Raw genomic sequence first — 11,836 nt, forward strand, 5'->3', positions numbered from 1 at the left:
AGTTACCTCCACACTCCTCAGTGTTACACCTGATGGTCTGGTTCTGGTAGCTCTCTCCGTCACAGTTGGCACCACCGTAGGCCGGGCTTGGGTTGGTACAGGTCCTGGATCGGTCCTGGTCCTTCTTTCCTCCACCACACAGGACACTGCACTCGTCCATATCCTGCCACTCTTCCCAGTCAGTCCAGCCACCGTCAACTAAACAAGGGCATAAATATGTATATGCATACGCTTTTCCCTGAATTCTTGTCTGGTAATACAGTTTATGCTGAAATATTCAGAGTACTGAAATGTGACAATCCAAATTAGAAACAGATAATAGGTTTATAGATAGAGGTACAGATATTGTACACATGAAGCATGTTAGAAGTGAACAATGTTGCACGCTGTTACTGCGTGTCTTTAATTATATGTTGGGCGGTGGGGTAGCCTAGTGGTTAGAGCTTTCGCTTTCCCCCCATGGGTACAATGTGTGAAGCCCATTTCTGGTGTCCCCCGCCGTGATAGTGCAGGAATATTGCTAAAGGCGGCGAAAACTAAACTCACTCACTCAACAGGGTCCGTAAGTCTCGCCACTTATGACTTTACTAGACCGGATCATGTGTACAACCATGCTTAACTGTCATAGCTTAGACAGTAGTAACAGATGGCTAATCTGGGGATGGTTAGATCGAAAATTTGTTATTCCTGCAAGGATTATTTGTCCCTTATTATCAAGTGACAACCATGAGACCATTCGAAAAGGTATGAAACGCTTCTTTGATGGGCATTATGAAACGCTGTTTGTCGCCGGAAGTACAAAATAACGCATGGTCTCGCGAAGTGCGGTGACCTACTTACGGACCCTATTGCATATATATGCTAAATTAACATAGCTACTTCCGCTACTCACTTGGGCAGGGATGAGTGTTACAGTCCCTCTCAGATCTGTCCCTGGTATCACCGTCACAGTCCCGACCTCCGTGGGCTGGGGCAGGGTTGGTGCACGTCCTGTCTCTGGTCCTGAACTGAGATCCTCCTCCACATGTAGCTGTGCACGTACTGTACACTGTCCACGCGCTGTAGTCACTCCATCCACCATCAACTGTAACAAACCATAGACAACTATAAAATCTGTGTGATGCATGTGGTGATTTGTCGGTCACATACGGAGGATTTTGCCGTTCCAGGTGGTTGAGGAGGAGGTACCCGTGCTTGGTCTTGTCCTGTAACTGTGGTAAATTTATTCAACACCAGCTTTAGAAAATAACTTGTAAATGAATGTACAGTGACTGAGTGAGTGAGTTAGCTTTGTTTTACGCCGCTTTATCACTGCGGGGAACACCAGAAAGGCGCTTCATACATTGTACCCATGTGGGGAATCGAATCCGGGTCTTCGACGTGACGCTTTAACCACTAGGCTACCCCACGGCGGGGGACTCCAAAAATGTAGACTGTACAGAGTAACGCTTGATATTATAATTGTGTTGTCTGTTTGTTGTTTAACTCTGTACTCAGCAATATTCAAGTTATGTGACGGCGGTCTGTAAATAATCGAGTCTGGACCAAACAGTCCACAGATTAACGTCATCAGCATGAGCGAGTCTTACCACCCGATCCCGTTAGTCGCCTCTCATGACAAACTTGGGTTGCTGAAGACCAATCTTTCTCCCGATCTTCACGGGTCCATTGCGGTTTTGACATCTTTGTGTATACATATTGTCGATTGTACGCCAGGGTAGCCTAGTGGTTACAGCGATCGCTCGTGGTGCCGAAGACAAGGGGTCGATTCCCCACATGTGTACAATGTGTGAAACCTATTCACACATTGTGCCCCCGTGATCATATTTGAATATTGCTAAAAGCGGCGTAAAACTACACTCACTCACACTGATTTATGTATTATTAATGGATATTACTGTCACAATATGGCTCAAAAATTGCCTATATGACTTTGAATTTTACATCACACACTCACGCACTTACTTGGACATGGGTGGGTGTTGCAGTCTCTGCTGTAGGTGTCAGCTGCCTCCCCTACACACTGACTGCCGCCATATGCTGGGCTTGGGTTTGTGCATGACCTTGTTCTGGATCGTGATTGGCTGCCTCCTCCACAACTCACTGAGCATGCGCTGTAGGGTGTCCACATACTGTAGACGCTCCAGCCTCCGTCAACTATCAACAATAAAATTGGGTAAAGGATTTTCGCGGAGATCTATATTTGTCCTCAGTTTTGCCTATTCATTGACCAAAAGATCTTTATTACTGTCTCAAAGAAGAAGTCAATCGTAGATGGAGGACAGATTAGAAAACACTGAAACACTGTTAGTCTCTACTCCATATCCCTCCACATTAATATATTTCCAGGTCAAACAGGACTACGTCTGAATATCCGGAAGGCGGAGTTTCCGTACCTACGGGGTTATCACAATGTCCCATGCTGGGACCTTCTGATCCACAGGTGCTGATTCAGGATTTTGGATGCACATAAATCATGAAGTCCAAAGGGAAATTTGTTTTCGGGGTAGAGGGGGAAGGGACGCAAACACCCCCTCACCCCCATCCCCTCTCTGGACCCGTCCCTGAGCCTTGAGGTTACCACTTCCAGCAAGTTGACGTGGCAAGGATGTCATCTGTGGTATGGCACTGCTCCCTGTTATCCCCATATTAGAGTTTGTGTAGTCACTTTCCCCACCGATAACTCATATATCCGGAGCTTTTCTTTTCTCTGTTACAATATAGTGACATGAGATGCCACACATGGGCTTCAGGTGTGGTATTAGTCTGCCCTACAGTCCCTGAACCAAACTATTTTCCATGCGCCCGAACTGTGATGCAAAGGTTCCAAAAAGAGCAAGTCTAGTCTCCCACGCCATTTTGGATCCATTAATAGAGATTTTCAGGGACTAAGCGTATGTCTGGCGTGGCATGTGTTACACTTGACCATGTGTGTGCGCGTGCGTGTGTGTGTAATAAGTAAATGTACTGACTGTAAAAGAGCTGATTTTTTACGTTGCTGTGAGCTACATTTTAGCTATACCAAAACCTTTTCAACATTGGGAGAGGTAGAGTTCTGAGAAACTAATTCATAATAGTCAGGGTAAAACTGGCTTTTTCAGTGCGCTGATGTCAGTGTTGTAGCTGCTCCACGCACCATGGAATTGTCGATACATGTAAATACACAACATAATCGCTAGGCAGATCCCCTTAGCCTTGAATGAGTGAGTGAGTGAGTGAGATGTTTAAATTGTTCCAGATCTGTACTCACTTGGACAGTTGTGTGTGTTGCAGCTGGTGGTCTGTGTAGCGCGCTCTGAGCCAGAACATCTGGCCCCAAGATAAGCAGGACTCGGATTGGTGCACGAGCGTGTACGAAATCTCGACATGGTTCCTCCTCCACATGTTTTTGTGCACGTGCTGTATGCTGACCATGAGCCATAGCCTGACCATCCACCGTTCACTGCACATACAGAAAAACGACATGGAATATATACATTGTTGAACTGTTTCCTTTCTTACTGCATATACTAAAAAATGTGTTTAGACAAATTAATGTATCACTTTTACTGCATATACACAAAAACGAAATGGAATATATACATTCAATTGTTTCTTTTCTTACTGCATATACACAAAAACGGAATGGAATAATGTATAAATCCGATTGTAAGATTGTTGCAAATTTTTCAGACACGCTCAGCTGTTATATACCTAAAATCGTTGTGAAGAGAGTTATTTTAGTAAACTTTTCAGGTGTTTTTAATTACTTTCGAAGTTTACTTTAACCCCTATGAAGCCGTTTGTTGTTTAAATATTATTATAAGGGGTAATGCTATTTTTGAGGGCATTATCATTTGCAGAAGCCCGAGGTCTTCCATTAACTGCCCGACGAAGGAGGGCAGTTGATAAAGACCGAGGGCTTCTGCAAATGATAATGCCCTCAAAAATAGCATTACCGTTATTATTGCTAAAATACATGGAATTTGTGTTGAAAAGAAAAAGGAAACAATGAAGGAATTTGACTGTACGTTTACCCAAATCAACTTCTGACGGGCTTGACTGCCCGAATGCAATTACGTCATCGAACAATTCAAGTGACGTCACAACAGAAAGTGACGATATTCGACCTTGGCCTTTGACAAGACCATAGCCTGCAACATGTCAAGCTATGACAGTGTTCGGTTTTGGTCCATCAACAGTCTTAATAGTGCAATTGTTAAGGTTAGCACCAACAAGAAAGCCAATATTACCGCTATTTAAAGCGGGAATTTGGGTTGCTTTGACTTGTTTGACCCAGAATATCTGCCAGTCGAAAGCCACTAATGTCGAACTATGACGTCACTTGACAACAGAACTGATAGTGGCCCGTCGTTAAGGTTGAGCGGTCCAATATCATTTGCAGCGGACCGCAAATTTCTGATAACAGGAGGGCCGTTTCATGATAATTCCATGTATTTTAGCTATAAATTAAGTTTAATTGTCCCCTACGATCTTGCGGCGGTGAAGAAAGAGTTTAGATTGGTTACATAATGGTGTTTTGGTGATGCATGCTGTATTGCCCTCCAAACATCCCGTCCAACTTTCGTCCGATAATGACTGACTGACTGACTGACTGAGTTTAGTTTTACGTCGCTTTTAGCAATATTCCAGCAATATCAGGGCGGGGAACACCAGAAATGGGCTTCACACATTGTGCCCATGTGGGGAATCGAACCCGGGTCTTCGGCGTGACGAGCCAACGCTTTAACAACTAGGCTACCCCACCGCCCCCGCCCGATAATGAAGCATCAATCATATGCATTTATCAATGTTTTCGTTCTTGTTCTGTCAACATCACTGTACCAGAGTCTAGAACATGTCACCGTTTTCTCAGACTAAAGTAAAGTGGTACAGGTACAGGTACAAACGCCCAAAATGGTCCGACATTATAAGCATATTCTTTCTTAACTTTTAAAATTCTCTTCATTTCAATTATTTTTTTACATTTTGGTAAAATCGATTTGTTTTGTTACTTTGGTTATATTTTTGTAATTTCGATTACTTTCTCATTGCGAGTATTTACACAAATCTCGTTATTACAAATATTCTCTCGAAAATGTGAGTTTTACTTTGTTTATCTTTTCGTAATTTCAAATATTATATTACGATTAATTTACGAGACATAAAATGAACGAAATTGCAAAAACATTATCGATGTAACACATGAAACCCCGAAACTTATAAGTCAACATATAATTAAATTAACCAGAAATTTCGATCTAAAACATTTGATACCAAAGTGGCACCGTTCGGCTTCGAACTCAGTTTGTGAATTGGCAAGCTGCGTGTTATGAAACAACGACGCGTTATGAAACAACGACGTATTATGAAACCCCGCAGTGTGGGCCGTGGCATATGGAGTACGTTCAGTCAATGTTTGTTCCGTCAGTGTACGTTACAGGCCTTTGCCGGATGACTTGAATATTGAGGATTGTCGCGTTATACAGCGACGCTTATTTGCATTAAAAAATAACGAAAGTAAAAAATATGTTTGTCTTCCAGTTTATAAAACATATCTGCATATATCTGATACTGGATAGGTTTAACCTTTGACGGGATAGTTTACGTCGCTGGTAAACGAGAGGAACCTTGGTAAACATTGTGTGTTCAAAGAAATGGCTCACTGGGATTCGACAACATGGGTGCAATCTGAGGGGTCCATTCTTAGCGTCTACCAACTTTATTACTACCAACTGTATTCATTATGAAAGACCACGATAATAGCTGCGTTAATAGTCGCTCACACGCTCACTCTCTCATTCATTCTCCCACCCTTTTGCTCACTCACTCATTCAGTCACCCATCCTATCACCCACTCACTAACCCACCCATTCGTTCACTCACACACTCACTCACTCACTCACACACACTCACACACTCACTAACTTGCCCATTCGGTCACTCACTCACTCACTCACTCATTAAATTCCCTAGGTGTCTCACCTGGCCGCATTTTATAACACGTCCGTGGAGAAGACCTGAAACCAATAAGTAACATACATTGATGTCTGGAGCAGGGAGAAGGACTAAAAGAAGTTGGTATATCAGTAAACCATCGTATCGAGTATCGTCAGCAGTATCACACATGAGGCGATGACGCGGTACCTAACGCCCAGCATGAAGGGGCAGTGGGGTAGTCGAGCGGTTAAAGCGTTCACTCGTCACGCCCATGGCCCGGGTTCGATTCTGCACAATGTGTGAAGCCCATTTCTGGTATTGCCCCGCCGTGATATTGCTGGAATATTGCTAAAACCGGCGTAAAACCCAACACATCCACTCACTTGCAACACCCAGCATGCACAACTCATGTCCGACAATGGGTATATTTGAATACACAAGAGGCCAACTAAGTGTTAAAACTGCTACAAATTTGCTTCCAGGCTGATTCTTTGCACAGCTAGTGGTTAAAGCGATCGTCAAGTCGAAGACCCGGGTTCGATTCCTCACATGGACACAATGTATGAAGCCGTAATATTGCTGGAATGCTAAAAGCGGCGTAGAACCATATTCATTCACTCACTCATTCATATCTGTAAACATTACGCTGAACCTACCTGTATCTCGCACAGCGCTGCCATCCAAACCACCCACAGCTGGTTGTGTAGCGAGTTGCCTGTGTCCCACACGAATACGCAATCCTGAAACATCAATGTATGGTTTCGAGAGTTGTGACGAAAATAGAATGCTAAAGAGTGTGTTTGAACACTGATAAAACTATGACAACGATGCCATTTAACTTTAAGTTTTATCTGCTTATAGACAAATCCGAATTCTCGGGGTTTTATATGTGTTAGGCACACATGCATATTTGAGATAATCTGTAACACGAAAACCTGAAAATGAGTATTTGTCCACGCCTTGTAATGATGAAGGTTTAGTTGGCAGTCAATTAGTGGCTGGCTGCTTAAACGGTGACTCAACCAATGCCAAAAGCAAAGTTTGATTTAAAAGGGCTGTATTTGTGATTATACTATCACTGACAGAGAACGTTACAGTTGCCAAAATAACTACAAGGCACACGAATTTATGGATAATAACAACCCTTATATTCTTAATTCGCATTATACATAAAAGGTAATGCTTTTATGTTCTTCAAAATGCCTATCAAATACTTAAATGAATCTCTTCACCATGAATTAACTGTTCATTTTGTTCACAGGCCACCCTGATTCCGACATTCATGTCAGCCCCTAAATCCACCAGTAGTCTAAATCACACACTAGTGATGTGGATGGATAAGTCATTCAACCTTTATCAACTACAAATGTATTTTTTTCAGATATATATCGACATATAATCTTGATAAGATAAGGCAAGGATATGCTAATTGTAATAGTAAATTGTGTACGCTGGTCGCATAAACAAGTTAACTTTCGATGTCCCTTCAGAGCAAGTTGTAATTGTAAGATGTTTGAGTTTGGTTTGTTTTACATTTAATTTGCTATTTAATTTTTAAAATTTAAAACTTCCAATATAAAAGAACATTTATCTATTTAAAAACACGTTTTTTTAAACAGTTCTATTTCTTTTTAAAAAGTAAAAAATTATATGAGTATTAGCGGTATTAAAAAGATCCTTCATTGTTTTTACACTGAAGTATTTATCCCCTGATAATGAGCCTGGGTTTGTTAGTATCATATCCGTACTCAAGGTGTTGACGACCAGGGCCTCCTTTCACAAAGCACCAAGGTGATCGTAAGTCACTAAGGTAACCTTAGTGCAATGTTAAAGAATGAGAGTTAAGGTTAACCTTAGTAAAGGTTGCTTCGTGAAAGGAGCCCCAGATCGACATCCTGAATTGCTTCTGACACTATAAGCTGACATGATGTGATGTAAGTGAAATACCGTTATGTGAAAAACCGAAAAAAAGCAAACAAAAGCAAAGACACTACTACAAAAATGGGAGTCGACTCACTTTTCCGACGATGCAGATGGAAGCACAACGACCACTGCAACAACAGCGAGGACGACAAGAGTAAGACCTTGCATTTTGCCTGATCTTGTGTGATGACAAAACAGGGGGCAACAGCACGGACTTTATATACCCTGGCACAACCCCTCTGTGAAGTAAGACTATTACAGGTAGGCGGGTAACTGTTATCTATGAAATATGAGCAATAGTCGTTAGGTAAACATTATCATATGTGTCTCTCAAGCTTATTTAAAGAAGTGACATCAAAGCCAACATTCATGACAATGAATATTCTCAGGTAAAACGTCATTAACACCTGCTATAATGTCCTGCCTTTTCGAGTGTATTAATAGTCAATTTTGCTGCTATTAGTTGATTTTCTAAGACGTTTTGATCTGTTGAAATGACAACCTGATATGACACGAAAGAGTAATTTGTGTTCCTCATGTACATTTTCTGCAGTATTTGTTGTCGAATATATGACAATGGATTTGAACATGAACAGTTAAAGTGCCATAAGTGTTATGTAAGGCATATACAGGCATATCTTGTTTCCAAGTTATATGTTCGTGTGATGCTAACGTCAATATCCCAAATATGGTGTGTGGTGAATCATAAAACCGTGTGTGTACACTATTGTCCTGAATGACTGCACAACACCTTCTGATTGAACCAGTAGTGTAACCTAGTAGCTAAAGCGTCCGCTTGTCACGCCGACATCCCGAGTTCGATTCCCCACATGGGTGCAATTTTCAGATTTCTGGTGACCTCCGCAGTGATATTTTTGGAATGTTGGTAAAAACGTCGCCAAAATTTACTCACTCACTCATTGAACCGTTCTTCCAGCTTATCCCACAGATGGTCATTTGGGTTACAATCCTTGATTTTGGTCAGCTCAAGTAGTGTTGCGAGGAGCAATATAGTGCTGAAAAAGTGCACCGGGCCGTGACGCTTGTGGACAATGTCATAGCAACACATATCTGTTCTTAAGTGTGTGTGTGTGTGTGTGTGTGTGTGTGCGTGCGTGCGCAAATCAGTAAGCACGTATAACGTTTCGTATTTTAAAGGATTAGTTGTACCGTGTGTATTGTAAACTAAGCGTGTACATGTACAACTAATTCTTCGAATACACGAATAATGGTGACATATTGCCGATGTGACTATTAATCACAACTCATTCATTCACTCGCGTATACTTTACCCATATGAGGAATCGAACCGCTCTCTCTCTCTCTCTCTCTCTCTCTCTCTCTCTCTCTCTCTCTCTCTCTCTCTCTCTCACTCTCTCTCTCTCTCTCTCTCTCTCTCTCTCTCTCTCTCTCTCTCTCTCTCTCTCTCTCTCTCTCTCTCTCTCTCTCTCTCTCTCTCTCTCTCTCTCTCTCTCTCTCTCTCTCTCTCTCTCTCTCTCTCTCTCTCTCTCTCTCTCTCTCTCTCTCTCTCTCTCTCTCTCTCTCTCATGGAATTCTTACTCACTAGGTTACCTCCCCAATCCGTGGATGCGCTAAATGCCACTGTTTGCATAAAAGACATCTTGTGTGATTGGGAATATACGCAAATAAAGCCTCTCTGACATGATAAACCTTCAAACTAAGCCTGCTATGACATGTGTAAATATACGGCATATTTTGGTGTGTAGAAAGTGGGGATTACTTTCATAAGTCTGGAACTTGAGATCATATACTCCTCTTCAATGTCTGTTTTGACAGTTTGGCTATTGGTTTTTCATACTGGTTTGTTTTCGATACCGTCGCGTTGGTCAAAGATCGTTAAGCTTAGTAAGTGCAAGCGGCAGTGCGGTGTGTTTGAATGGGGTCACTATGTTTACGTCGGGTAGTGTCACCGGGTACCAGTGTATTGTGTAATATGATTCCTGGAGGGGTATCAGAGGGTGTTCATTCTATCAAGGTCGTATCTGAGCGCCTTGTTGCTTATACTTGGCGACTGAGTTGTAGCAATTGAATTAGTCATTTTCGTATATTAGTAGTCAGAATAGTCGAAGTAACTGTAATTATTGACTGCAGTCGAAGAAGACATGGTGGTAGCTGCAGCAGCAGCAGCAGCAGTAGTAGTAGTAGTAGTAGTAGTAGTAGTAGTAGTAGTGGTAGTAGTAGTAGTAGACAAGTCTTATGGATAACGACTTCTATATTCGTTTACCTCGACGTTTCTGGGCTAGATCTTTCCCTTCTTCAAATGGGTAATGTAGTAGTAGTAGTGGTGGTGGTGGTGGTGGTGGTGGTGGTGGAATTGGGTTTAACGTTGTGCTTGAGAATATTTCGCTCATATGACGACGTGCATGCGTGTGTATATGTATGTGCGGCTGCTTGTACTAGCCCAGACTGAAGCTGGTGTTATAGTGCTAGCCCACTGTGATACCACGCCGCAGTGAAGCATGACTACCCCACTCAGACACATTATAGTGACTCCGAGACGACCAGTCCTTGTTGTACCCATTAACGCCGAGCGCCAGGCAGGGACCAACAAGTACCATATTTTAACGTCTTTTGGTATGACGCGGTCGGGGATCGAACCCGCGACCTTCCGCTCTCCGGGCGGACGCTCTAACCACTACACCACGGAGGCGGTCAGTAGTAGTAGTAGTAGTAGTAGTAGTAGTAGTAGTAGTAGTAGTAGTAGTAGTAGTAGTAGTAGTAGTAGTATAGTAGTAGTAGTAGTTTGTTGTTGTTGTTGGTGGTGGTGGTTGTGCCGATGGTGGTGGCGGTGGTGGTTATTTTAAGGGTGTATAGGATGTGTAGTACATGTAGTCGTGGTTTAGATGGTAATGCGGAATAGGTGACGTTGCTTTGAACACTGCTCAAATATATTGTTGGATGTCCGGTTAGTGTGAGAGTAATATATATACTCTCCCAAAAGAAACGCATCACAAAAATAGCAATTTCATGTAGCAATGAATTAAAACGTGATTCATTTTACAAAAGGTTTTGCTCTGTTTATGAGTCCTATGGTGTTTATGTTTTGAAACATGACAACAAAACGCACCATCCGTCAAATACCCGTATTTAACAGCATGATTTTCAATTTCGGCGTGTAGTGTCACAGAATACACAATTCCCATGCAATGCACGTGAAAGTTGGGGATCAGATAGTCTCAATGATGGGTATAAAAGGTTGATCGCTGTCTGTCGAATATTCACTATGTATTTGGAATATTGTTGACGAACGCAAAATGCCACGTCTAAGTGAAGCCAACCGTCATATCGCCATTGGTTTGCTTGAAGCTGGCCAGTCTCAACGTGCAGTTGCCCGACGCATGAATGTTCACCAAAGCACCGTGTCACGGCTCTGGGAGAGATATCGCCGGCAGAATTCGGTAGCAGATGCCCCTCGTAGTGAGCGACCTCGAGCGACCACTGCGGCGCAGGATCGCTACATCCGGGTACATCACCTGCGTCATCGAACAGCTACGGCGACCAGTACCGCTCGACAAATACCGGGATTGAGGAGGCTTTCTGCATAGACCGTCAGGAACAGGTTGAGAGAGGCTGGTTTACGTGCCAGAAGACCTTGTTTTGGCCCTGTGCTTCGACAACAACATCGTCGACATCGAGTTCAATGGTGCACCAACGTTCAGGCCTGGAACCTACCGAATTGGCGTAGAATCTGGTTCAGTGATGGAAGAATGCGGGTGTACAGACGTCGACGTGAACGTTTCGCCGACGCTTGCGTTCCCCAGGTGGACAGATTCGGCCGGGAAAGTGTTATGATGTGCGGAGCGATCACCTGCCGTAGGAGAAGTGATTTGGTGATGATCCAGGGCAACCTGACAGCTCAACGGTACTGTGACGAAATCCTACGCCCACACCTCCTTCCAATCATTGATCGCCAGAGGGAGTTGATTCAACAGGACAATTCCGGGCCCCACACAGCACGTCACACTAGAGACTT

At 43.0% G+C, this 11,836-nt stretch overlaps 1 protein-coding gene across 4 annotated transcripts in view; it reads right to left on the reverse strand.

The window, feature by feature from the left end:
- The window catches only part of LOC124283451 (coadhesin-like), a 71,357-nt gene extending 63,262 nt beyond the window's left edge, over nucleotides 1–8,095 (reverse strand). The window contains exons 1-7 of one of the 4 annotated variants that reach the window (XM_046719513.1): nucleotides 7,937–8,078; nucleotides 6,576–6,659; nucleotides 5,965–5,999; nucleotides 3,251–3,442; nucleotides 1,966–2,157; nucleotides 893–1,084; nucleotides 7–198 (exon numbers count right to left, since the gene is read on the reverse strand). In XM_046719513.1, the coding sequence (XP_046575469.1) occupies nucleotides 7–198; nucleotides 893–1,084; nucleotides 1,966–2,157; nucleotides 3,251–3,442; nucleotides 5,965–5,999; nucleotides 6,576–6,659; nucleotides 7,937–8,010 (961 nt within the window). In that variant the 5' untranslated portion in view covers nucleotides 8,011–8,078. Of the gene's footprint in view, nucleotides 1–6; nucleotides 199–892; nucleotides 1,085–1,965; nucleotides 2,158–3,250; nucleotides 3,443–5,964; nucleotides 6,000–6,575; nucleotides 6,660–7,936 lie in introns of all 4 variants that reach the window. The other 3 variants (XM_046719512.1, XM_046719511.1, XM_046719514.1) reach the window with 3 other exon arrangements.
- Between the last annotated feature and the right edge of the window lie 3,741 nt (nucleotides 8,096–11,836).

The sequence above is a fragment of the Haliotis rubra genome, unplaced genomic scaffold, assembly GCF_003918875.1.
Source record: "Haliotis rubra isolate DU_JTF1 unplaced genomic scaffold, ASM391887v1 Scf316, whole genome shotgun sequence".
Taxonomy (NCBI): Eukaryota; Metazoa; Mollusca; class Gastropoda; order Lepetellida; family Haliotidae; genus Haliotis; species Haliotis rubra.